Genomic DNA, 26,197 nt, shown 5'->3' on the forward strand with positions numbered 1-26,197 from the left:
AGTGGAGTACTACCCGGGTAGTCCAAAAGGCAAATGTCAGATTAGTGTTTCCATGCAGGAGTGGTCCACTTGGATACTTTCGTATTTCGACGTAGTCCATTCTGGACTACTCTTGAAGTGCTCGGTCGTTTTGAGATTTGAAGATGCTGGCCTCAGAAGCAGACGTCAGAGTTCCCGAAAGAGAACTGGTTCATTCATCGTATATGTTATACAAAGATCAGGCCCTAAATGTACTAGATGTCACAGGCTTCGTGTGATTCAAAGCCAGCCATTGTCTAACTGTACGCTGAAGGTCCTAATTGATTAGAGGTAGGCATGTACGAGAAACCATGAGATTCTATGTACTGCCATTTTGATATCAACTACCTAGCAATCCATTCAAACATCAGTCAGTCATGGCTGCAGTCGCTAATTCTCCCACACCCTGATCACACTGGTACTCGCCTCGGCTCCCCAACCTTGTCTCTGGGCCAACAAGAACAAGTTCAAGGCTTCTGTGGCAAGATTCAAAGGCGTGTACGAGTCTCTTCCTGTCTGGATGATCTCCGACAGCTCTTCAATGACGCGATCGATGCTGAGGGTTCCTTCTGGCGCTGGCCCCTTGGGGATGCCCTTGATCATGATGTCTCCAAGGGTACGGAAGATCTTGCTGCCACCCGCAGCATTGACCACGAGGTCATAGAACTGATTCATATCCACCTTCAAAAACCGTGCAAACGCAATTGCCTCGGCTGCCGCGCAGATATTTGTATATGTCATGAGCTTGACCACCTTCTCCAGGTCTGCAGCAACCTCTTCCGGCGATTTGTTTGTCTGGACCTTGGCGATAGGATCTGGGTAGTACATGCGCACCATGGCAGAATCATCGCGCGGACCCCAGCCGTACAGAAGCCCAGTGAGATAGGTCTGTTCTGCGGTAGAAGAGAGCGGGACTGGGAATTTGTGAAGGCGGGCGGTGGATGTGATGATACCCTTTTTCACAATTAGCAATCGACAGTTTCGGCGCATCTTCCGTGACAAGGGCACATACCACATCCTTCAAGATGATCGTCAGTGCGCTAGCGCCAGGGTTCCAGTCCTCTTCCAGCATTCTCGGCAGTCGATTCTCGTGCATCCACGTCCAAGCATCAGACTGAATGATAGCGTCTGCAGCGGCCCGCGCATCGAGGCCTAGTCTGGCCGCGAAACCCATTGCCTCGCTGGCTCCCAGGATATGAATTCCCGCCAGGACCTGATGTACCATCTTCATGTTGCTTCCGGCTCCGATACCGCCAGGAACCAGATATAGTTTCGAGGAATCTGACATCTCCTGCAGCAGAAACTTTCCCTTCTCCAACGCAGCATCCGTTGCACCGGCCATGATGGAAAGCGTGCCATCCGCAGCGCGCTTAGCGCCACCGGAAACGGGGCTGTCAATGAAGAAGATATCCCCCCGGCCACGAGCGCTCAATTCCTTCTCGACAGATTGGGCATACGAGGATGGAACGGTCGAACAGAGGATGAAAGTTGCGCCATGGGGAAGAGCTGTACGAGAAAAGCATTCAGTCTCTAATAATTCCACCTTGACTCACGATGCACATACTGTTGAGAATCCCCGTTTCCTCATTGAAGAGCACCTCCTGCACCTGTGGTGCCGATGCGACCATGCAGATGTAGTACGGAGTCCCATCTGCAGAGTCCCGGAGTGACGTTGCGGGAGTACCACCGGCTTCCTTGAATCGCTCCACAGACTTGGGGAAGATATCGTATCCTTTTACCTTGTAGCCTTGTTTGACGAGGTGAGTGGCCATGCCGAAGCCCATGGCTCCAAGGCCGACAAATCCAATCGTTGGCTTTTCGGTCATGATGGACAACTACTTGTCTAATTTTGTCGCACTCTTCAACACTGGAAGGGGTCAAGTACTGAGAATTAGAAGAAGACCGAACACGCGACTTGATCTAAATCCATGAAGCAAAAGAAAACCCAACATGTAGTTCAGTACAGGCGTTTATAGGTATCGGCCGTCGCGATCGACCGAGGGGCGAAAAATGACATCTCGGCGATTCTCCGATCAAGCGGGGAGGTTCCTTGACCCGCGCCTCTCCTTTCCCCTCGAACCCTAGATTCCGGAATCCAAGTGTTTGTGAAGCCGTCGGGAAACCGAGGTACAAGAATTCGGACCGACGCCCGAGTATAATACTGTTGGTGATTTCGGTGATGGCCCAACCGTGGACGCACATGTTCTCCATTTCATTGAATTTTATGACACAGAACCTATATCTGAATGCAGGGACTTTCCCCTTCCAATAATGTCGGGACAGGTCAAATCGAACAAACGACTCACAAGTACGTCTTCTGATTTCTCAAAGGTACCGCTTGTAGATAGCATTAGCTTGTATCGATTGTTACGAGTTTACCTCTATGGCTACATCGAATCCATCCATTTTACCGGTTTATCCGATCAATATTCCGGCCAGTCAGGATCAACTTCGGTCTTCCATGCTTTCAATCCACCACGAATGTCTCCAATGAACCGCTCTCCGTTTCGATCCAGGCCCAGCTCTTTCAATCTCCGGACTGCCAATTGAGAGTCATTCCCCTGCCGACAAACAACATAGATCGGATCGTTGGGTCTCGACAGAACAGTGGGCGGCACCCATGACGGCCATGTATTTCTGTCGCTGTTTGTCCACGTTTCATTCAAGATCCGTGTGATAGGGACATTGATGCTATTGTCTAAACTGCAAATGTTGAACTGCGTCTCGTCGCGCACGTCGATGAGAATCGGCGACTCGGCAGACTCGCACCGTGATTGGTACTCGTCCGCTGATATACGTTCGATTGGCGACAGAACTTGGCTCGCATTGGCTGTTCCACAAAATTGGACGTAGTCGGTTGAACCGGAACGGAGGGTATCCAGCGTGATGGTGGCGTTACAAGAACACACGGCGCAGTTGGCTCGTCGCGATCGGAGGCGAATTGTACGCCATGGAGTCGGGGAATATGCGGAAAAAATATGCAAAGAAGGTCTGTCAGGATTCGGCGCAGAGCCGGTGATGACCTTGATGGTCTCGAGTGCCTGTAGGACGCCCATGATTCCAACTACAGGGCCTAGAATCCCCCCGTCGGCACAGCTGACGACGCTATCGGGGGGAGGTGGTATTGGAAAGACACATCGATAACAAGGACTACCTGTCGCATCTCCAGGAGGTTTTGCAGGATAGTTCAACACGGCTAGTTGGCCTTCAGTTCGCAAGGCGGATGCAGACACGAGTGGTTTATTCAGCAACACGGCTGTGTCCGAAATCAGGTAACGCGTGGCGGGATTGTCTGTGCAATCAAGTATGACGTCGTAGTGCTCAAATATCGCTGGCGCATTCTGAGGCGATAAGCGTTCTTTGTGGGCAACATACTCAGGATGCGGATTCAACCTACAGGACGTCAACTGTTACCTCTGATCGTAATGATGGTGTGGTTGATAATACATACTCTTTAAGATATTCGATTGCACTGTCCACCTTGAGCTTCCCAACATTGCGGGTTCGATGGAGGACCTGCCGATGGAGGTTCGAGATATCGACAGTATCGTCGTCAACCATTCCCAACTTTCCCACGCCAGCTCCTGCCAGATAGACCGCAGCCGGGCATCCTAAACCGCCTGCGCCGACAAGAAGAACAGATGAAGAGCGAAGTTTCAACTGACCTGCTGCGATTAGTGCCTGAGGGACCTGAGTCACAGGGTCAAACATCTACAGACCTTCCAAACCAAGCTGCGGAACGATCATCTGCCGACCGTACCGCCTGTACTCATCCGCAAATAACGGCCATTTTCGTTGGAAACCATGCTGTTCTGACCGGTTGTGTGCTGTCCGGTTTGTCGACGCCGCTTTCTCAGCAGATTCCAGTTCCTGTCGTAGTGCTGCTAGTTGCGACTCGGTAGCTGCGATCTGGGCACGAAGAAAAGCACATTTCGATTCGATATCGTCCATTTCCACTGTTTTCCCGGAGGAAATTTTTGCCAGTGAAATCTCGTGGAATATTTCTTGGTGAGAAACTGACAAAGTGCCGGTCCTACCAGTACAATTTCTCCGAACCCCTCAAAGTCCGCATCCAATTTATCGAGTCACGTGATGATAAGATTGAGCAGATTCACCGTTTGTTCTTGCTCGTGCTCAAAAACTGCAATGTTCCTTTGATCTGACCACATGTACAAAGTTACGTTTCGATGGCAGTGCAAGATGATGATGATGATCCCGAAGGCGGAACGATTATCATGGACAAATCGGCTCCAATCTAGCACCGGAATGGGAACCACGTGTAAAAAGACCGCTAGACAGTCCCACAGGGAAGGACTGGAATATGAAGTGTGAAATAGAGCTCTCACGTATTTCTATTTGATTCCTTGAATGAAGCTTGCTGGTCCATGGTCTGGGAGATGAAGCCTCTTAAAGCTGCCCAACGGTTCGACACGGACGTCGTCTCTGTGGTGTTGGGCTGCGCGGCGGCCAACTGAGCCAGGTTCTTCGCGAACCGATCCCGTTCGAGCTTTTCTATTCTTTCTTTCCGCTTCATTGCACCTCGACGATGCTTCAATGTTTGATGCTGGATAATATTGGCTTGGTCACTAGGATTCTGCTTCTCCGTGCCCGCCTCTGGCAAAGCGTCCAATAGTGAATCCAGTTTGGTGACCAACTTTTTCGACGGCCGTCGTCGCTTGGCCGTCTTCTTATATGACTTTTCAACCTTGGCTAGAAAGGACGACTGTTTGATCAGGCGCTTGTCTTTCTTGGTGGTGCGAAATTCATCTCCGAAGCCCGCATCTTTTGGGAAAGCGGTCGCTCGCTGGCCGGTGCTTTGCTTGGGGTCCTTGTTACGTTTATCAGGAGGAGCCGGGGCCTAACGATAGGTTAGTTACCATAAGAAGAGAGTCAATGACAAACTCACCATTGTGATCGGTAGTGGGATGAAGGGGTCTTCGTTTGACGACAGTCCGAGTCCAGGATCAGAGAACAGAAAACTGATCACTAGGGTACGGCCTCCAATAGGATGCTCTTTCTCATGAGTCACGTGGCAGTGTCGGATCTGTCAGTACTATACTCCGTACCTTGATAGGAAGGTACGGTGACTTGATATGGCGATCACTCAAAACTCTAAAACTCCCAAGTCAGAACAGTCAACAAATCATTGGCCAGCCAGTTTGCCTTCAATGCTCCTCGCAGTGTCTCTCTAACCTGTTCGAGAAAGTTGGATCAATCCTCTTCAGCGGGGCCGAGGCCAGTTTTCTTCAATTCCTCCAAGTTCCTCTGAACTTCCCTGAATTTGCCTGGGCCTCAGCTCAGAAAAACATTACACCTGTGACGTGAGGACTTGGGCACAGATCCGGGACATCTGTACCATTTGCACTGCGAGAGCCACCACTTGGGCATGTCCGGCCCTTGAATCACACTGATCTAATTGCCTCGGCGTCAGATAACCTCGCCACAGTTTTATGACCTCGCTATTGCTTTCATCGTTTAATACGCGGATCTCTGTTCCTAGTCCTCGTCGCCACCGGTTACTCTCTCAACGATTCCTAGCCAACACCGCCTCTCTAGTCGGCCGCTTATCATCCTTTCCCTGGTCACCAACGGAGATCGATAAGAATTCTTCCCACCTCGCATCGACTGCAAAGAGTGTTCCCTGTGCTTACTTCTCGAAACAAACCGTGAAATCTCGTGAGAAAATGGCGCCTCTAATGGTCAATGGAAGTAACCTCAAACATAAGGTGACTGTAGTTGGATCTGGTAACTGGTACGTGGAAGGAGTAGTGTTTTCTAGTACTGCGAGTTGACATACAATAGGGGAACAGCCATTGCGAAAATCGTTGCGGAAAATGCAGCGGAGAAAAACCACCTCTTTGAAGAAAAGGTGGAAATGTGGGTGTTTGAAGAGAAAGTGGAAGTGCCTAAGAGTTCCAAGCACTACAACCCACAAGATCCGTTATGCAATGGACCACAGAACCTTACTGAGATCATCAACAAATACAACGAAAACATCAAGTATCTGCCTGGAATTTCATTACCCAAGAATCTACACGCCAATCCCTCACTGGAGGAGTCTGTCCGAGATTCGACTATAATCATCTTCAACGTCCCTCACCAGTTTATCATCCGCATATGCGACCAGCTGCAAGGCAAGGTCCTACCGTATGCTCGGGGAATTTCCTGTATCAAAGGAGTCGATGTCGGCGAGAACGGAGTTAGTCTATTTTCCGAGACCATCTCCAAGAAACTCGGAATCTATTGCGGTGCCCTATCAGGCGCCAACATTGCTTCAGAAGTTGCGAAAGAACTCTGGTGCGAGACCACCATCGGCTATGATCCCCCTCATATGGACTCTAAGGCACCGACACCCTCACAAGGATCTCCCAGAATGTCTCCGGTGGATGTTGTCTCATTTGATCATAAAGATACCTCTGGGAAGTTCTCCGAAGTCAAGTTACGGCCACTGCCGAGCGACTACCCACCTATCGATCATGCGTTGTTGAGATCTCTATTTCACCGTCCCTACTTCCATGTGCGCGTGGTGAACGATGTCGCTGGTGTGGCCTTGGGTGGTGCGCTCAAGAATATCGTCGCCGTAGCCGCAGGCTTCATCGACGGCATTGGCTGGGGAGACAATGCCAAAGCGGCTATCATGCGTGTTGGTCTGTTAGAGATGGTGAAATTTGGCAGACAATTCTTTGGAAACACCATCAATCCTCAGACTTTCACCGAAGAAAGTGCCGGAGTTGCCGATTTGATCACCAGCTGCAGCGGAGGGCGCAACTACCGATGTGCAAAGCTGAGTGTCGAGCGCGGTGCTCCGATCGAAGAGATCGAGAAGCAGGAACTGAATGGCCAGAAGTTGCAGGGCACTTTGACTGCCTATGAAGTCAACAAATTTCTGAAGAAAGAGGGTGTGGAACACGAGTATCCCCTATTCACGGCTGTGCAGCGTAAGTAATGCCCTTTATGCACGAACATCCAATGGCCGAGCTCACTATGTGTACAGGTGTCCTGGAGGGCAAGATGAAGGTCGAAGAAATCCCGAAGTTCATTGAGTGAAGATCTTATGATTTGTTGGCGGGAATTGGTTGATGGGAGAGTTCTGAGCTGGCATGGTACAACGTACATTTGTGTCGATATAGACCTTATGTATAGATTCGGGATGAAGGCACGGAGCATAATTAAATGGGAATTTGAATGCATTCGAGATCTACACGAGTGTGCATCAACACACGAGAACGGCTGATTGATCGCTTTTACGAGATCATCGCAGCAGTGTCAAGAGTACTCAGGTACCTACTACGGAATGACAGACATGACACGAGAGGAGTATCCCTGGGCCTTGTTGCTTCCAGTAATAGCTTTCTGTTGGGAGTACTTTATTGATCACGGCCCGAATATGTATGTGCAGTACATAGGTAGGTAGAAGCTGCACAGCACAGGCTTATCAGATCTGTTCCATCCGATGACATCATCGTCATGTGACAACCAGCCTAGATTCTTGTCAAGACCCTGTTCCAAACTCCCAGCTCTTTGATAAGCGCAGCAATTGAACGCCCCATGCCCACGCCCAATTCCTGATCTTTAGATGTGTGCACGATTTCAAATCTGTCCGCTACAGATGTTCATCGTCCCCATTTTAATATGGCGGAGTCACGTCAAGTGTATTTGCTCCCATTGAAAGACGATGGCTCACCCGATATCCCAGGTGGCTACATCAATCTACCCCCTCCGACAGCCCCTGCGTATGTCTTGCGCTTCATAATCGAGGGGACCAGCCCAATATGCTGCGAAGGCAGTTTGTGGGTGAACATTCCCGAAGAAGGTAGCGACTTTGACCGTCAGAAGTTCAGGAACTTCAGGTGAGCTGGACTACCATCTCGCGCGTGGCATGCGTTTAAGATTCGTTTAGTCTGCGACCCAACTTCAGAGATATCCAGATCGACGTTCCGGTCACACAAGCGGGAGCATTTGCGTTCTATGTCACATACTCTTCCCTCCCCGAGTTCTCGATTTCTTCTCGTTCCTCAACGGAGCAGCGATGTACTCCGCATCATTATATAGATGTCATGCCCGCATTGAACCTTCAAGGGAAAAACGTTCCCATCAATGCACTGTCTGTATTTTCCGTGGTTTCGAAATTCATGGGCAACTATCCGACGGATTGGAACCAACACCTGTGGAGTATTTCGCAGCGGAGCTATAATATGGTTCATTTCACTCCTTTGTTGATTAGGGGGGCCTCTGATTCGCCGTATAGCATATACGATCAACTACAGTTTGACCAAAACTTCTTCCCGAGAGGGGAACAAGACATTGAGGATCTCATCAACCGGATGAAAGATGAACATGGGCTTTTCGCTCTGACGGACGTTGTCTGGAACCATACTGCTAACAACAGTAAATGGCTAGAAGAGCATCCGGAAGCAGGGTACAGCGTCGTAACGGCACCATGGCTGGAGGCAGCGCTCGAGTTGGACACAGCCCTGCTCCAGTACGGTGAGAAGTTGGAAGCTCTTGGCTTGCCGGTTGAGTTCGCCACTGTCGACGATCTAAATAAAGTCATCAGTGGCCTGCGACCGTATGTTATCGATGTTATTCGGCTGTGGGAGTATTACGTGGTCAATACTGAGAGTGATATGCAACGCATCATTGCGGCGTGGGAGGCTTATCCGTCTCCTGCAGAGGACTCAATACCGCAGGCGAGAACGTGGACACTGAAAGACAAGGCAGATTTCATTCGCCAAAATGGTCTCAGAAACTCGACTCGCGTTCTCGGGCGTTTTGCCAGGAGCGTGGATGAGGAAACCGGGAGACGGTTACTATGTTCATTGTGGGGTCCATACGACGAATCCAAAACTCCTCGTGTTGAAGAAGAGTTGAAACGTATCCTCGACGAAGTCAATCTTCCGTTTTACGAGGAGTTCGATTCCGACGTGAATGTGATCCAAGAACAACTCTTTAATCGCATCAAATATCTGCGGATAGATGACCATGGCCCTAAGCTCGGCCCTGTTACCCAGACGAGCCCGCTCGTCGAGACATACTTCACCCGTCTGCCAGTCAACGAAACGACGAGGAAACACCATCCGAAGATGCTCGCACTGGTCAACAATGGGTGGAAGTGGAACGCAGACGCTATGACAGACAATGCCGGACCGAATTCGCGAGCTTACCTGAGACGTGAGATCATCGTATGGGGAGATTGTGTGAAGCTCCGCTATGGATCCTCTCCACAGGAGAATCCGTGGCTATGGGACTATATGGCTCGATATACTCGTTTGATGGCGAAGTACTTTGCGGGCTTTCGGATTGACAATTGTCATTCAACACCATTGGCCGTTGCCGAATATCTCCTCGACCAGGCGCGGACAGTTCGACCGAATCTGGTTATTTTCGCTGAGCTGTTTACCGGAAGTGAAGAGACAGATTATGTCTTTGTTAAACGCTTGGGTATCACTGCCTTGATTAGGGAGGCCATGCAGGCATGGAGCACTCAGGAGCTAAGCCGTCTCGTGCATCGCCACGGAGGTCGTCCTATAGGCAGTTTCCGCTTGGATCACCCAAAAGGATCACTGTTGCAGACAGACAAGAGCAATGAAACGATACTTTATATCAGGCAGAGCCCTGTTCCGGCTTTATTCATGGATTGTACTCATGACAACGAGGTCCCAGCTCAAAAACGGGACGCCTGCGACACTCTCCCCAACGCCGCTTTGGTAGCAATGTGTGCCTCGGCAACTGGAAGTGTCATGGGATACGATGAGATCTATCCCAAGTTGGTGGATATCGTTGTGGAGACTCGGCTCTACTCATTGGAACATTCGAAAGCTGATCCCAACGAAACTAGAACTGATCGATTAGGTATCGGAAACGTCAAGACACTACTCAACCGTCTCCACATACAAATGGGCACCGAAGGATATGATGAGACGTATATCCATCATGATGGGGAGTATATTACCGTGCACAGGGTGCATCCAAAGACCAGAAGGGGCATTTTCTTGGTAGCTCACACTGCCTTTCCAGGACACGGGGAAGGAAATGAGGTCCTGAAACCGATTTGTCTCGCGGGGACACGTGCAAAGCAGCTCGGCAGTTGGACTTTAGAGGTAGAAGCAGACGAAAAACATCGAGAGGCAGCACTAAGCGACAAGAAGTTTCTGCAAGGTCTCCCCAGTCAGGTACTCGCTATCAATGGTGCCATAGTTGATTTTGACGGTCAAAATACGACAATAACTATCCTCGACTCGCTGAAGAGGGGGTCAATTGCGTTGTTTGAAACCTGGATTGCGGAAGTCATGCCCTCAGAACACCTGGAGGAATTCGTCACGCAAGGTGCTGAGAAAGCGTTCGAGGAACTAAATCTGGTCGATCTTAATTTCGTCCTTTATCGCTGCGAAGCAGAAGAGCGGGATGCTTCAGGCGGTGCAGATGGAGTCTATGTTATTCCTAATTACGGCTCTCTTGTTTATGCTGGTCTACAGGGTTGGTGGAGTGTTCTCGAGAGTATCATCCTCTACAACGACCTTGGCCACCCGCTGTGCGATAACTTACGTCAGGGACAGTGGGCGTTGGACTATATCGTCGGCCGTATGCAGAGGAAGTGTCAGGTTGAACAAAACTCTCGACTTCAAGCGCCAACGAACTGGCTGAGAGAACGCTTCGATGCAGCCCGCAGTCTACCGAATTTTCTTCTGCCACGGTACTTTGCTATCATTGTTCAATCTGCGTATATGGCAGCATGGCGGCGTGGGATTCAGTTATTCGGTGATGACATCCGGCTTGGGCTGCAGTTCACTCAGCACCTAGCTATGGTGAGCGCGCAGCAGGTTGGCTCGGTACCATCGGCTTCCTTGTGGCCCGATCAACCTGTTCCATGCCTTGCTGCCGGTCTACCTCATTTTTCTGTCGACTGGGCACGTTGTTGGGGACGTGACGTGTTCATCTCACTCCGTGGCCTTCTGCTCTGCACCAGTCGGTTCAGCGAAGCCAGGGAACATATACTCGCATTCGCAAGTGTCCTCAAGCACGGCCTGATACCGAACCTTCTGAGCAGCGGCAAATCTCCAAGATACAATTCTCGCGATTCGGTATGGTTCTTCCTTCAAGCGATCCAAGACTATGTCAAGATGGCCCCAGATGGACTGCAGTTGTTAGAAGAGAAGGTTCCTAGAAGGTTCTTGCCCTACGATGACACATGGCTTGCGCTCGACGACCCGAGAGCTTATTCCAACTTCTCAACGATCAAAGAGATTATTCAAGAAATTTTTCAGCGGCATGCGGTAGGCATCAGCTTCCGAGAACACAACGCAGGACCGCAACTCGACATGCAGATGAAGTCCGAAGGATTTCAAATCGATATTCGGGTCGATTGGGAAACGGGATTCGTGTTTGGCGGCAACCAATTCAACTGCGGTACTTGGATGGACAAGATGGGGGAAAGCGAAAAAGCAGGCAATAAGGGAGTGCCTGGCACACCACGGGATGGCGCTGCCATCGAGATTATAGGGCTTCTTTATAGTGCACTGACGTGGGTGGCGAGCCTGCATGCAGCTGGCCATTACGAATTTGACGGAGTGAAGCTCGAAGATGGTCGCTCAATTTCTTTCAGCGATTGGGCATCGAGAATCCAACAAAGCTTCGAACGATGCTTCTATGTGCCGATAAATCCAGATGAGGACGCGCAGCACGATGTAGATCCGTCGATTGTCCACCGCCGCGGAATCTACAAAGATCTCCACAAATCTGGCAAACCATACGAGGACTACCAACTGCGACCTAATTTTCCCATTGCCATGACCGTTGCTCCGGCATTATTCACGCCATCACGCGCACTCCAAGCTCTTGCAATTGCTGATTCTGTATTGTTGGGACCGACGGGCATGGCCACCCTTGATCCAGCTGATCTCAACTATCGTCCGGACTACAACAACTCTGAGGATTCGACTGACTTTGCGACCGCCAAAGGACGGAATTACCATCAGGGACCAGAGTGGCTTTGGCCGCGTGGATTCTTCCTCCGTGCCTTGCTTCACTTCGACCTTCTTAGGCGCCATACTGCTGAAGAGCGCACCGAGACGATCCAGCACATCACAAGACGGTTGATGGGATGTAGAGAAGCGCTGAGAAGCAGTCCGTGGAAGGGATTGACCGAGCTCACAAACCGGAATGGCACCTTCTGTGCGGATTCGGTATGCTCTGCGGTCTAACATGTGAGAAAATTCACTGACAGTAATAGTCACCGACACAGGCATGGTCAGCTGGATGGATTTTGGATGTGTATTATGATGCTTCGAGGATATCGTTGGAGTCAGGCGAATGGTAATTCACACGAGCATGCAGTACCAGTACCTTACTCCTCCAGTCCTCATAATCAAACCAAATACTAAGTATTTCTCTTTCCTCTTCTTTTTCATGAGAAACTTGAGTTTGCTTTTGCAGGACTTGGATGCTTCGATCCTTCCATTGAATGCGTGGGTTCCGTCTTCAGCACTATCGTTGCTGCGGTGCATGACGGAGTGATAGGTAATGGTTAACTGCTCTGCATGCTCGCTTCTCGACCTCGATGCTCATGTTTTGCCTCGAGATTTTATGACTTTGATTGATCGTTTGGAATAAGTATTTCCTGCTTTATCGAAGCTTGACCAGGCTTGGATTTCCCTGAGGGTACATGAGTAATCGATATGCTGAAAGTTTGGGCCTTAGTACATGAACACGGAAGCCCTGGGGATATGAAGTGGTGTTGATGGGACTGATCGGCGACCACTAGGTGCTTAGCTTGGAATCCGCTAACCTTATTGGGTTAGCCTAGGGTACTGGGGGAGCTCGATATCACAAACCGAAGCCCGTTTCAAGATCAAAACAAAAGAACGTCGAGTGACGAAGCTGGGTTGCTTTTTGTCACATACACAGTAGCTGGTCTACTTGTGCGCGGATCATATTATTCATAGTACTCGGCCCATGTCACGTTAGCGTCACTTCTTGACGGCACGGCGAGGCAAATGTCGACCCTCGGCAGCGCAAGCATCGTCGCAGCCACAGCTACCGCAGGCAATAATGACACGGACACTCCGGGATTCTGGGGTCGACAGACGAGGAATCAGCGTGATCTCTACACCCAGTGTGTGATCAGCGCATCGATTGGACTGGGTGCTTTCCTCGCGTTCTGTGTGAGCTAATCCTGTCTTCCTCTTTAGGGTCGCCTTGTAAGTTAGTACTGACTGATGGTCGTTCGTAGATTCTCAGACCCAAATGGACAGAACTCTACGCCGCCAGAAGAAAGCGCCGTGATGCTGCTAGTACGCTGCCAGAGTTGCCGGATAGTTTCCTGGGCTGGATCCCAGTCCTGTACAGGATAACAGATGAGGAAGTGCTGTCGTCCGCTGGCTTGGATGCTTATGTGGTGAGTTTGGGATCCGCGATTCGTTCTCGACCTCTGCTGAATTCTTGCAGTTCTTGTCTTTCTTTCGATTCGCGCTCAAGTTCCTTTCCGCGGTATTTGTATTCACAGTCGCTATTATCCTTCCGTTGCATCTTCGTTATGCGGGCAAATCGGGAATTCCTGGATGGGATGATGTCGACAATGACGACGACCAGGCGCTGACACAGGGCTGGATTTATACCGGAAAGGGGAAGCTCAAGTCGGATCCAACCTATCTCTGGATTTACGTTGTGTTCCCATATGTCTTCACAGGGATTGCGGTGTATTTGCTGCTACAAGAAACGAACAAAATCATCATCACCCGCCAGGAGTATCTGGGCAGTCAGACGTCCACGACTGATAGAACGATTCGGCTGTCCGGGATTCCGCCGGAATTGCGGTCGGAAGACAAGATCAAGGAATTCATTGAGGGACTGAGTATAGGCAAGGTGGATAGCGTTACGTTGTGCAGATGCTGGCAAAATTTGGACATGTTGGTGGATGAGCGGATGAAGATCCTGAGGCATCTGGAGCGCGCTTGGGCAAAGTATATCCGTTACCAGAGGCGACATCGAGACGACGATGAACTTCCTTTGCGACGAGCATCGGGACGACGAGCGAGTGTCGCGTCTGAGACCGCGACGGAGAATTCCCATCTACTAGGGAGTGAGGACGGGCGAGTTCCAGCCAGGTCGGTGGATAAGGGTCGACCGCGTACGAGGATATGGTATGGTCCGTTGAAGCTGCGGTGCCGCTCGGTTGATGCCATCGACTACTACGAAGAGAAACTGCGTCGGCTTGATGAAAAGATCGAAGCAGCGCGACGAAAGGAGTATCCGCCAACGGCGCTGGCCTTTGTAACTATGGAGTCCATCTATGCATGTCAAATGTTAGTGCAGACGATTGTGGACCCGCATCCAATGCAGCTGTTGGCGACCCCTGCCCCAGCACCAGGAGACGTGGTGTGGAAGAATACATACCTCTCACGGAGGCGGCGCATGATACAATCGTGGTCCATCACAGCAATCATTGGTTTCCTGACCATCTTCTGGTCGGTGCTGCTGATTCCGCTCGCCTATTTACTGCAACCCGAGACTCTGCGCAAAGCAGTCCCTGGATTGGCTGATACTTTGTCCCGTCATCCCTTATTTCAGACGTTAGTGCAGAGTGTTCTTCCGACCGTGACGCTCTCCCTGATGACGGTCTCTGTGCCGTATTTGTACAATTGTACGTTCGTTCCTGCTACATGTTGTCCATCCAACTGACTTGGGCAGGGTTGTCAAGCCTCCAGGGCATGACATCACGAGGGGACGTCGAGCTATCTGTGATTTCGAAAAACTTCTTCTTCACGTTCTTTAACCTGTTCCTGGTGTTTACAGTCTTCGGTTCGGCTACCAGTTTCTACGGATTCTGGCAACATCTGCGTGACGCATTCAAGGATGCCACAACGATTGCATTTGCTCTAGCGACATCCCTGGAGGGATTCTCACAATTCTATATCAATCTAATCATCTTCCAGGGATTGGGGCTTTTGCCATTTCGGTTGCTCGAGTTTGGGAGTTTGGCGATGTACCCAATCCATTTGCTCTCGGCACGTACTCCGCGCGAGTATGCCTCGCTGTCAACGCCTCCAACGTTCAGCTACGGCTTATCGATTCCGCAAACAATCTTGATATTCATCATTTGTGTGGTCTACAGCGTGTTTCCTAGTTCGTGGCTGATTTGCTTCTGGGGCCTGGTCTACTTTTCACTTGGAAACCTCATCTACAAGTATCAGCTTCTCTACGCTATGGACCACCAACAGCACTCGACAGGGCGTGCGTGGCCAATGATCTGCAATCGGGTGTTCATCGGGCTGGTCGTGTTCCAGCTAGCAATGATCGGAGTGCTCGCACTGCGACAGTCGATTACTCGATCGGTGCTACTGGTGCCATTGCTCGGGGCGACCGTATGGTTTACTTACTTCTTTGGGCGGACATACGAGCCACTGACAAAATTCATTGCGCTGCGGAGCATCGATCAAAACCGACGTAACGAGGATTCGGATTCCTCGTTAAGTCCGGGGTCGGCCATGTCGCCACCACCGGGGCTGGATCGGGATGCTCTGTCTCTGTCGCTTGGCGGACGAGGAGAGTCCATACTGCGGCTACGCAAATATGCGAATCCAAGCTTGGTTCTACCCTTGGATGGGGCATGGATTCCCAATTCGTCTTGATCATTCTCGTCTACGATAGTTGAGGTTGATCTCACGGCCGACATGCATTTACGACTTGAGCTGATCATGATTGTGTACATACGAGCCCAGATTGTATTGTTAGAGTATGGTAGTCATGTTTTGTAATCCAATGTCAATAGTCTACGTGAGCAATTGCCTTGCATAGCTGGAAACTTGGGACAGTGACAGCCATGGGAAGGAGTTGGCGTCGAAGCCGACTTGGTCGTCCAACCGCAATCTCCTAAGACCGAACGATGCAGCGGCTTACAAGTTCAAAGTATGAAGGCCCGTGCAACGTCAAGGTAGAATTACACTGTGAGACTGCTTTGATTTCCTCCTCGTAGACATATCTATGACCAGGAACCCGGGAATCGATTCAGAATATACCAAAGTCAAATCTAACCCGTACACCCATAACCCGTAACTTAATGGAAGCCATTACTCTGAGTCACTTTTCGTCGTTGACGAACCGCTTGCGCCAGGCTCTCCAGCACAGCCTCGGTATCTTCCCATCCAATGCAGGCGTCGGTAATGCTGACGCCGTACTTGAGTCCGGCTTTACCCTCCGGGGGCACCTTTTGGTTGCCTGTGATCGCCTGAGTCAGTTTCCACATTCACACAAGGTGGAATGTTGCGCAGATAAGGAAAAATAACTACCTTCGTTGATGTTGCTTTCGATCATCACCCCCATGATCCCCGTCTCGCCACTGGCGATCTGGCCTGCCAGATCAGCCGCGACCTTCGGCTGGTTCTTGTGGTTCTTCTGCGAGTTGCCATGGGAACAATCGACCATTAATCGCTGTTTGAGCCCAGCCGCCGCAAGTTTGGCCTTGGCTTCGGCGATGCTGGCCGCGTCATAATTGGTGCCCTTCTTCCCTCCGCGCAGGATGACGAAGCAGTCCTCATTCCCAACGGTACCCACGATGGCGACCACACCTGGCTTGGTGACCGACAGGAAGTGATGGGGATGCTTGACGGCGCCGATGGCATCAATCGCCACATCCAGCGTGCCGTCAGTGCCGTTCTTGAAGCCCACGGGAAACGACAGTCCAGAAGCCAGTTCCCGGTGAACCTGTGACTCCGTGGTCCGGGCGCCGACGGCGCCAACAGAGAGACAATCCGCCGTGTACTGCGGCGAGATTGTGTCAAGCATCTCGCTAGCGATCGGCATGCCTTTATCGGTCAGATCAACGAAGAGCTTCCGCGCCGTGCGCAGACCCTTGTTGATGTTGAAGCTATTGTCGATGTCCGGGTCATTGATCAACCCTTTCCAGCCGACGGTTGTGCGTGGTTTCTCGAGGTAGGATCGCATGATGATCACAAGAGCATCGTTGTACTTCTCCTTCGCTTTCAGCAAACGGTCGCAATACTCGAGGGCCGCGTCCGGGTCATGGATCGAGCATGGTCCGACAATGACCAGGAGACGGTCATCCTTGCCCTGGATCACACCCACGGCATCCCGTCGGCCCTGGAGCACCGTTTTTCGCGAGTTTTCGGTTTGCGCAATCTCGTGCTGCAGAAGGTTCGGCGGGGTGAGTGGGTTGTATCCGCGTACTACGGACACGAGTTAGTAAAACAACTCCCAAATACAGCATCGAACTTGGCGAACGTACTGCGCGAATCCTCAATGTGGTCCATATTGCCCACATTGGGGTTGGGCACGTAAAACTGGTCTCGTCAGCATGGCATACCTATTTGGCTGTCAGAAAGTTGGTCTTACCGACGACATTGTGACTTTTCAAGGTGGAATTGAAGGCGAGAGCCAGCTCGAATTTTGAAAAGGTTACAATCAATTGGGAGTGTTCAAGTGTTCATCTGAAAAATATGCTCTGAAATATATGCGAGCTCAAGAGACCCATCTGTGAGTCATATTCACATCTAGCTAGGGTACCGGTCCCGTAACAAAAAAAAAAAAAAAAAAAAACCCAGACAGATCAGTCTCTGCGGAGATGATTGGCTGACAATGGTCGCGCCGTGCACGTGACTACCTGAGAGTCGAGTCACATCCAGGGAATGTCAAAAACAGGAGCGACTGAGTAGTAATGTGGCATGGCTGAAGCAGGGGAGCTTTAGCTCGCCCATGATCTTGCTGGTTTTTGTGATCTGTTGATCATTGAGTGATGCTCTGATGGCACACCTGAGTTATGCAACTGCCAGACAGCCTCAATATTGGACTCCGGACGAGGCTAGGACCACAATGCAGCTGCAGCTGCAGAGCTCATCAGCTCATGGACTGCCATTGCGCAAAGTACTCCGTACAGTAGTGTGCTTCAGTCGAAATTAGTTCCCTGAACAATGCATCGTCACGCTCTAGGCTCTGAACGAGGTAGGGTACTCAAGCGAAATCGTCAAATCGTCCTATCTAATTGGTTTACTCATCAGGAAAAACACGAGTATGTACACGCTGATTCGAGCTACTTATGCATGACTCGACAGTAGTTCTCAATCGCTCAAATTGTCTGCATTCTTTGCGCAGCAGTTCGAAACTATGAGCTGTCTGCTACAGGTTATGTACATGCACGCCGTCCATGAACACCTCCGAGCTTTGTTCATCATTCTCTGCGATGATTGGCGCTTGTGGCGATTCGAAATGTGCCCGGCAGCACATGAACTGGGTGACATTCCGGCGAGGTTCCAGCTTTGCCGGTCAGGAAACCAGCATGGAATACCACTGAGGCACTGACCGAGCGGGACCCCGGATTGTTTTCAGGTGTTTTGACAGCGGCCGCATTGTCCCAAGACAAATGCGTTCATGGAGACATCGTCCGCTCGGTTGTGTTAGCCAGAGACCCTAACTGTCTAGGGATGGATGTATTAGAATCATTTAATCAGCAATTGGATGGCTACCGTAGGCGAGGCGTGGGTCTGAGCGCGTGTTGACTGTCAAAGCAGCCCGCCGTAATCTCTCCAGCTTCTGGTCGCCATGACACGGTTCCTTTCTTCTGCAAGCTGTGTCCAAGTCAACAGGCGTCGAGATGGATTGACGACGTCCAAATCCCTACGAAGCCGTCAACAGCCCGACGTTTGCTACCTGTTTTGCCATGTAGCTTGTGTTGTGGAGGCACCGAACTCGCGTAAACAGATTCTATAAGAGATTGGTGCTTCTTAGCTTGTGATTGCTTTCTTGAATTGCGAACCTTGATGCCAATTCTCGGCCTGCTAACTGATCGCTTTGTTCTGAAATCCGCCGGCATTCGGCGACAGTGCAACGCGGTACCCAGCCATTGATTCAATCAATCGTTCCTAGTATCTTTGGTCGTTAACGCATGTAGTGGTGAAGTAACCCTTGAATTTGTATTTTGGAGGTGGGAGGCAGTTATCTCCTGCTTCCAATTCCTCAGCGACCGAGAGTTTCGAAGCTGTTGAGAGACGTGCATAGTGTTGTGTGTCGCTAATGGATCCATGCCGAGTTGGATGGTTCAGTAGATCGGTTCATCTGAAGACAACTGCTTGTAGGTTTTGTTCTTCAGTTCATATCAGTTCAGGTTAGATATAGGTAGTCGGCAGGATCGGAAGCTGAGACTGAAGATTGCCCCGAGGATCCGTCAATTGTTTATGGCTCTACTATCTTGTATTTGAACATAGTTGACTACGCAACACAGCAGACGAAAGAAGTCCTTGCACGGTAGTCAACATCGTTTGAATATTACAGACGCACGCCGATAAATAAGGTCTCGACTCCAGCAGCAGATGACAAAGTCTCGGGAAGCCATGCCGATGACGTGCTCTCCCCAGTCCGGCACGACCCCTGACAAACGGCCGACACTCCTGCGGAACGAGTCCTCGAAGCCCACAAAGGGGTCAGATTCGGTATTCTATCTTGCCTATGGCTCTAATATGCAAGATGAGACGTTCCTTGGCCGACGAGGCATTCGGCCTCTGTCCCAGGTCAACGTCCTCGTACCGGGTGTAACGATGACCTTTGACATGGCCGGGATCCCTTACCTCGAACCATGCGTGGCGGGAGCGCAGTTTACTTCCGACTTGGACGCCGCAGCTGCAGGTCGAGAAGCCGAAGCCGACGCCGACGTTGACCTGGAGAACACGCCCCTGCTCGACGCACCCTCCTGCCACTCCTCGTCGTCGTCACCCCGTTGGACGAAGCCAATGGTCGGCGTGGTGTATGAATTGACCCCCGAAGATTATAGACGCGTCATCGCCACGGAGGACACCAGATACCGCGAGGTGGAAGTTGACTGTCATCCGTTCCCGGCATCATATCGTTCGGAAGATCCGACCCCGGAGAAACCGGATACCCCCTCCTTCAAGGCGCTGACGCTCATGTCTCCTCCGCGCGACGACCCACGCATGAGGCCTGATCCGGACTACGCGCAGCCCACCCTGCGCTATCTCACTCTACTTCGCACGGGCGCGGCTCAACGGGATCTGCCGCTCGATTATCGTGCGTATCTAGACAGTTTGCATGAGTATCGCATCACCACCTGGCGACAGCAGGTCGGCCGTGCGATCTATCTCCTCACGTTCTTACCATTGTTCTTGGTGTTGACCTTCCTGAGAATCTGCTTGTTGGATCGATTAGGGTCAGCGCCTCTTTGGCTGGTCAACCTTGAGGAAAGCATCATCAGAGGAATGTGGCTGTCCTATGATGGCTTGTTTCGGAGATTTTGTGGTGATGGCGAGAGGACAATCGAAGAATTGGACGCCGTACTGAGTAAAAACTAGAAAGCATGGAACAAAGGAAACATTTCAGGAGAGTTCTAATGTCATATGTGTACATATGCGAGAGAGAGAATACAGAACCATGCCCATGTATACCTGCAAGAGATGCCGTCTGTCGTTCTCCCCTCTCCAAAGTTCCGACAAGTCTAGCGTACAGTACAGAATGCCCGATGACCTCACCGAAGCCAAGCATCGACAGCACTGAGAAAAAAAGGTGGGACGCGAGGGAACATGGGCGACCCTCCGCTCTTAACGTCGCACCGGCGGGTTGTAGACAATCTTTCTGCTCTTGATGGCAGCCCACTTGTACCGCTTGACCCACACGCTGAGGGCAAACAGGCCAGAAATCAGAATCAGCGCCTTCATACCCATCTTCTTGCGCTCATCCATCTCCGGCTCCGCAGCCCAGTTCAGGAACTCGACAACGTCCTTGGCCATCTGGGAAGTGGTGGCTGGAGTGCCATCCTCATACTCAACGAGTCCGTCAAACAGAACACGGGCCATGGCAATGCCTATCGCAGTTAGCCCCATGAAAATCACTCACAATCCTCCTCACATACCGGTGTTCGGGAAATAAGGGTTGAAGTGCAGGCCTTCCTGGACCGTCGCTCCCGCCGGAGGCTCATCCGGGTATCCGGTGAGGAGAGAGAAGACATAGTTGCAGCCGCCATGACGGCCCTTGATAATCAAGCTAAGATCCGGGGGAAGAGCTCCGTTGTTGGCAGCACGGGCAGCCTCCTCGTTCTTGTAGGGAGCCGGGATATAGTCCGACAGTTTACCAGGTCGCTTTTCGATCTCACCCTGATCGTTGGGCTCAGTATCGTACTCGTGCTCCTCAGCCATGGCTTTCATCTCATCGACGGTATGCGTGACACCGACAAACGCACGCCATGGGACACGACTCAACGAATGGCAACTCGCGCAGACCTCTCGATACACCTGGAAACCACGGCGAAGTCTGACAAAAGTATGAGAGAGAGCGTATCGGGCAGTGTTTCAGGGACACATCTACTCACGCCTGGTGATCAAAGGTCCTGTACCACTTGGCATGCTCCCACGGATACTGAGTCGGGTGCAATCTGGCTTCGATCAGTATGAGAAATCCTGGCGCTTCGACGAGGCGCCCACTCACCCCTCCTCAGCCGGCGTCATGGCATGAGCTTCCTGCCCGTACAGATGATAGTACCAGGCAGTTGACGCAATGGTCGCAATGGTCGCTGCAGTGGCCGTGGCAGTCAGATAAAACGGGGAACTGGCATTCTCCGCAGATCCGGAGGACGTGGAAGACGCTCGCTGTGCAATCCGTCAGCAATTGAGACCCAAGTCATCACACAGCACGCGTCTGATCACATTGCGGGTGATCAGGCGAGCCAATTGGGCGCAAAAAGAGGCTTTCATACGGATTGTTGCCGGAGAGTCTGGCGTGCAATGGCCCGCGAGGGCGCAGCGCGCAGGAGCGAACGGGCCAGCATGGTGGCGAGCTGGGGGAATACCCTCCGCAAGACGACGAGAAAAGCAACAAGAAGCCGCTGTTAACGGGGGGGGGAGGGCGAAGCACGGTGAACACCGCCAAGGGAGTCGTTGTGGGTAGATGTCGAAGTCGAATCGGAACCTGGTGAAGTTTCGAGTTTCTCTCGGGGTGGTTTGACAAAACCGCCTTTTCTGATTGGTTGGTCGGCCGGAGCGTCTCTTGGCGAAAACGTGATCTTATGAATCTGTCACTTCCTGCCATTTTTGTTCTTTTTTCGCTTTTTTTTTTTTTCTTCAGAGTCATCTCTGCCCTTCTTTCTTCAATATATCAGACTACATACTATCTTGTCTGGCAGTTCAGATTATACATGGACTCATCTCGGAACCCCTCCTGAACGATCTCCTTTGCATGAGGACCGGGTCTTATGGGACGAGCACATCCGAAGTTCTCTCACCCCAATTCCTTTATTCCGGCTTCACTGAGCCGAAAGGGAAAATAATGTGAAATACAACGGCACCTCGTGAGATACTATGTATTCTGTTTGCTCTGAAGGAATACAACACAACCGCCAGATCCAGCTCTGGGAGACACGAAGCCGCTGCTATCTGGAAACGAAGCACGCAATTCAAAGATTCGTTTCTAGGATTGAAATAGCCCTTTGGGCGTCCGAGACTCTAGGGTGCGCGAAATCGCACAATTCAGTTAAGTTTGCACAACGGCATAGTACCTAGTACGAAGTAGTGATTCGCATTGGAAAGAGGCCCTAGTCAACCATTGACAAGTACAAGCAGATTATGGAAAAGAGTCGTTGTGTCTGTACCTGTAGCGTCACCTCTCTGAGAAATCTGTTGATGAACGTGTGCTTTCATGACTATGTCCACAGGCCTAGGTACTCGGACACTGAGCTCGGACAAGAGGTAAACACGGAGTATCGGATGATGATGCTGTGATGTGGCTTGATGTGGCTGGTTTCTGCCGACTCAGCCACACCAGTATCTGATTGCCCAATCACATTCGTTCTGCCTAACTCACCCGCCCTGTAGCAGATCAACAGTGCCTCGTAAACCTCCGTGGAGGGCTGCAACGCTGCTCCAATATGGGCCGCAATGAGCATGGATGAGAGTCGAAAGATCATATATTCGGTGAATCAACGATGAGGGCATCCGCCCCCTGAGAACTATTACTTGCTCTAATAGCGACGCATCTCGACGAACTCCCGAAGAGAGGTCTATTGTCTCTCTCAACCATCCATGTCGCTTCAACCGACTTCAAGATGGCCCATTTTTCCAAAACGCCGGTCTCCGGCGGTCGACCGCGGAGAGATGTCCTGGCTCCCTTGAAGTCGGCTTCGATGGAGATTTTGACGCCTCACCTTCCTGCAGGTAAGAACCCGAGGATGGTGGCCACAATGTGCACGTCTGATGTTGTTCAGAGTTAATGGACCAGGTCTTGAACTATGTCGGTCCGCAGGATCTGATTCGCGTCGCCCAGACATCGAAGCGCATGCGGGATATGGTCTACGATGATACGAGATGGGTGCAGCGATTGATTCGCATGGGCTGTTGGAACGAGGGAGAGGCAAGACGAAACGCGGAACAAGTGCACGGGTTAAATGGACAAGTCGAGGTAACAATACGTCGAGGGACTCCGCACAACCCCACTGGCAACATCTCGAGGCCTACTTCGAATGCCGCCAAAGAACCCAGTGGGGATGGATTCGATCCTGTGCTCCCGGCAGGGACAGACAAACGGCAGAGTGTGTCGAATGGGAAAGATTCCACCTTGACCATCCTGAAGTCGGTTCGATCAATTCGGGGCTTGGCCCGACAAGAATATGGGAAGGTCCATGCCGCCCTCAACCCATTTTATAAGGATATCGTGGATCATGGAGGGTCCACTGAAAGCTTGATATTCAAGCGGTACCAAGATCCCGAAGACCAGGCGCAGCTGCTCGCCCAGCTTCTGGCATTTGCAAGAAGTGACAAGACGGAAGGTTGGTCTGCGCGTGAAGAGCGGCTTCAAGCAGCGGTCTCGATGTTTGAGACCGCTGCCGTTCGCGAGTTCCGAGACGGCTACGAACTCGACAATATTGAGAATCAGATGCGACGGTACGCTCACGTGCTGTATACTCTGAACGGTGGCAAGAGGGCTGTTGAACTTTTCCTCCATCACAACCACATAGTGACAAGGAAGTCGGATTTTGGCAATGTGAGGGATTGCATCGATCCGAATTCGGGAAGAGTCAAACTGGAACACACCCAAGCCTTTCTTACCCGTCTTGGGGTGGCGTGCAACGAGGAGGCATCGATCATTTATCGAGCGTTCCCGGCGGAAATAGATGTAGTATCGCCGTTTTTGGAGAAGATTGGAACCGATGTGCTCTCGCCGTTTTTGACGAGTTTGTTCGACGAACTGCATCGAGCCAACATAGAATCATACTTGCAAGCAGTGTCAGGGACGTTTGCTCAATGTTTGAATCTCATGCTGGATCTGCGACCGCTGCGGATAACAGAGGAAGACTTGAAGGGGGTCGTCATCCGCGTCCTCACTCACGTGTACGAACCGCATCTTGATCTGTATCTTGCAGAAGAGCTGGATTTCTTTCGCAAAGGATGCGATGCCACCGTTGAGGAATGGGATCGACAATTGTCTGAGCAAGCCGCCTCGGCAGAGTCCTTCCTCATGTCTAACGTCAATCGGCAGGCCGATAAGAAAGATTTCCTTACCTCATTCAAAAAAGTATTAATGATGCCAGTCACAATCCTCCCGCTCCCAGGAAGCAAATCCAGTAATGATCCTCGGCATTCGTCATCATCGCCCGCCACCACTCCGCACAGCAAGACCGCAGCTCGATTCTCAACGGTCTCTCCAGCGCCGATAAATCTGCCGGAGGCTCCGTCCGATGAGCTGGCTGCGAAGGCGGCAATTATGAACACGAAATTAGAAGGCATCCGCTCTTTGTTTAGCATCGAGGTTGCTCTGGGGCTAATACATGCAGCGAGGGCGAGCCTCGAACGGGCGGCACAATTTGTGAAACTGGGGGCCGAATGGGGAGAGGCTTCGAAACAGCAATGCAGGAGCATCTTCGTAACCCTCCTCCACAACCTTGGACACCGACATGTCATAGAAGGATTCGACAAAGCCATAAAGCATTTGTCGGATTACCTACCCCAGCAGCGCGGTGACCGCAGCCAGTCCGGGGTGAAGCCTTTGGTGACATTCCTTGAGCTGGTCAATGTCGCCGATCTGATCCTTCAAATGGTGGACGTGTTCTTTGAGCAGGAATTGGTCGGCTCGAGCATTGTTGATCGAAATGACTTCCTAGACCCTGCAGTTAAAGGAAAAAAGAAATTTGAGCAGATGCTGGACGGGCGTGTTGCGTCGGGGCTAAATAAAGGCATTGATGTGTTGATGGAGGAGGTCGACTACATTTTGGCCACCAAACAATCAAACGCGGATTACAACCCGCAGGCCGAAATCGACACGGCGCGACAGCCGTCGGACGTTGCAGTTAGCGAGGCGGCGGTGGCCGTTGTTGACGTGGTCTCATCCCACACGAAGATGCTCGTCGGGAGCACGGACAAGAGCACATTGGATGTGTTCAATCAGGAGGTTGGTTTACGGTTGTTCGCCGCGCTCTGCAAACATCTGAAACGTCAACGGATCAGCCTTGAGGGTTCCCTGAAATTGATTAGGTATGTTCAGTCAAGCAAGGTTCTACTGACAATCTCGTTGGCTCTGACACTAACATGCGCCCATCACAGTGACATGAATTACTACTTCCGCTTCATCCAAACGCTGCGTAACAATGACCTTTTACTTTACTTCAAGGCTCTCCGTGAGCTGGCCCAAATCTATCTGGTGGGACCGTCGGACGCGAAAGAGCTCGCGACCATTATTGCGGACCCGGATCGATTCCACGGCATCTTCCGTGTTGAAGAGGTATATGAATTCGCCGAAAGACGGGCGGACTGGTTTCAGATCCGACGCGATGTTGAACGCGCCATGTATGGCGCTGGGTGTACTGTTATGTGAGCGATGTACATAGATCAAGATCCTCGGAGGCATTTTGATGATGACTCTGGTCACTTTGTACCAGTCTAGAGCTTTCTGCATCAATCACGACATCCATGAAGAATTTTATTTTAATCCTCTTGTGGGCAGGACAGTTGCTCTGCTGTTCCTGAATGGCGCGACTCGCGGGTTTCACACTGGAACACATGGAGGCTGCTCATCATGGTTGGGCTCGTACGACTTGTTGTATCCGACTCCATTGTAGACCAGATGTCCACTCTTTGTCCTCTCTTGGGCCCAGCGACCAGTTTCGAGATGGGAGGACAGTTTGCTGGCGCTGTTTCAAAGACCAAATATTTTATGGCGGAGCAATGTGCAACATCTCATT

At 51.2% G+C, this 26,197-nt stretch overlaps 10 protein-coding genes across 10 annotated transcripts; 5 read left to right on the forward strand and 5 right to left on the reverse strand.

Moving 5' to 3' along the window:
* Window positions 1-408: 408 nt before the first annotated feature.
* VTN31DRAFT_3835 (uncharacterized protein) lies at window positions 409-1,844 on the reverse strand (the record flags this gene model as incomplete). The annotated part of the gene is made up of 3 exons (XM_069404158.1): window positions 409-972; window positions 1,031-1,524; window positions 1,583-1,844. 3 exons carry the CDS (start codon window positions 1,842-1,844, stop codon window positions 409-411), a joined length of 1,320 nt encoding a protein of 439 aa, XP_069261160.1.
* A 597-nt stretch (window positions 1,845-2,441) lies between these two features.
* VTN31DRAFT_3836 (uncharacterized protein) lies at window positions 2,442-3,969 on the reverse strand (the record flags this gene model as incomplete). The annotated part of the gene is made up of 3 exons (XM_069404159.1): window positions 2,442-3,411; window positions 3,470-3,683; window positions 3,738-3,969. The coding sequence occupies 3 exons, from the start codon at window positions 3,967-3,969 to the stop codon at window positions 2,442-2,444; spliced, it is 1,416 nt and encodes a 471-aa protein (XP_069261161.1).
* A 391-nt stretch (window positions 3,970-4,360) lies between these two features.
* VTN31DRAFT_3837 (uncharacterized protein) lies at window positions 4,361-4,927 on the reverse strand (the record flags this gene model as incomplete). The annotated part of the gene is made up of 2 exons (XM_069404160.1): window positions 4,361-4,876; window positions 4,925-4,927. 2 exons carry the CDS (start codon window positions 4,925-4,927, stop codon window positions 4,361-4,363), a joined length of 519 nt encoding a protein of 172 aa, XP_069261162.1.
* A 775-nt stretch (window positions 4,928-5,702) lies between these two features.
* Window positions 5,703-7,065, forward strand: VTN31DRAFT_3838 (uncharacterized protein; the record flags this gene model as incomplete). Its single annotated transcript, XM_069404161.1, has 3 exons — window positions 5,703-5,770; window positions 5,821-6,956; window positions 7,013-7,065. 3 exons carry the CDS (start codon window positions 5,703-5,705, stop codon window positions 7,063-7,065), a joined length of 1,257 nt encoding a protein of 418 aa, XP_069261163.1.
* A 585-nt stretch (window positions 7,066-7,650) lies between these two features.
* On the forward strand, window positions 7,651-12,334 carry VTN31DRAFT_3839 (uncharacterized protein; the record flags this gene model as incomplete). Its single annotated transcript, XM_069404162.1, has 3 exons — window positions 7,651-7,868; window positions 7,919-12,200; window positions 12,248-12,334. 3 exons carry the CDS (start codon window positions 7,651-7,653, stop codon window positions 12,332-12,334), a joined length of 4,587 nt encoding a protein of 1,528 aa, XP_069261164.1.
* A 676-nt stretch (window positions 12,335-13,010) lies between these two features.
* VTN31DRAFT_3840 (uncharacterized protein) lies at window positions 13,011-15,644 on the forward strand (the record flags this gene model as incomplete). Its single annotated transcript, XM_069404164.1, has 4 exons — window positions 13,011-13,178; window positions 13,247-13,411; window positions 13,462-14,656; window positions 14,704-15,644. The coding sequence occupies 4 exons, from the start codon at window positions 13,011-13,013 to the stop codon at window positions 15,642-15,644; spliced, it is 2,469 nt and encodes an 822-aa protein (XP_069261165.1).
* A 425-nt stretch (window positions 15,645-16,069) lies between these two features.
* On the reverse strand, window positions 16,070-17,373 carry VTN31DRAFT_3841 (uncharacterized protein; the record flags this gene model as incomplete). Its single annotated transcript, XM_069404165.1, has 4 exons — window positions 16,070-16,230; window positions 16,302-17,198; window positions 17,258-17,312; window positions 17,365-17,373. 4 exons carry the CDS (start codon window positions 17,371-17,373, stop codon window positions 16,070-16,072), a joined length of 1,122 nt encoding a protein of 373 aa, XP_069261166.1.
* Window positions 17,374-19,334: 1,961 nt separating this feature from the next.
* Window positions 19,335-20,327, forward strand: VTN31DRAFT_3842 (uncharacterized protein; the record flags this gene model as incomplete). The annotated part of the gene is made up of 1 exon (XM_069404166.1): window positions 19,335-20,327. The coding sequence occupies one exon, from the start codon at window positions 19,335-19,337 to the stop codon at window positions 20,325-20,327; it is 993 nt and encodes a 330-aa protein (XP_069261167.1).
* A 246-nt stretch (window positions 20,328-20,573) lies between these two features.
* On the reverse strand, window positions 20,574-21,796 carry VTN31DRAFT_3843 (uncharacterized protein; the record flags this gene model as incomplete). Its single annotated transcript, XM_069404167.1, has 5 exons — window positions 20,574-20,836; window positions 20,885-21,282; window positions 21,341-21,403; window positions 21,457-21,617; window positions 21,725-21,796. The coding sequence occupies 5 exons, from the start codon at window positions 21,794-21,796 to the stop codon at window positions 20,574-20,576; spliced, it is 957 nt and encodes a 318-aa protein (XP_069261168.1).
* Window positions 21,797-23,068: 1,272 nt separating this feature from the next.
* VTN31DRAFT_3844 (uncharacterized protein) lies at window positions 23,069-25,830 on the forward strand (the record flags this gene model as incomplete). Its single annotated transcript, XM_069404168.1, has 3 exons — window positions 23,069-23,177; window positions 23,228-25,490; window positions 25,560-25,830. 3 exons carry the CDS (start codon window positions 23,069-23,071, stop codon window positions 25,828-25,830), a joined length of 2,643 nt encoding a protein of 880 aa, XP_069261169.1.
* Between the last annotated feature and the right edge of the window lie 367 nt (window positions 25,831-26,197).

This window comes from Thermomyces dupontii (genome assembly GCF_041956625.1).
Source record: "Thermomyces dupontii strain NRRL 2155 unplaced genomic scaffold VTN31scaffold_3, whole genome shotgun sequence".
Classification (NCBI taxonomy): Eukaryota; Fungi; Ascomycota; class Eurotiomycetes; order Eurotiales; family Trichocomaceae; genus Thermomyces; species Thermomyces dupontii.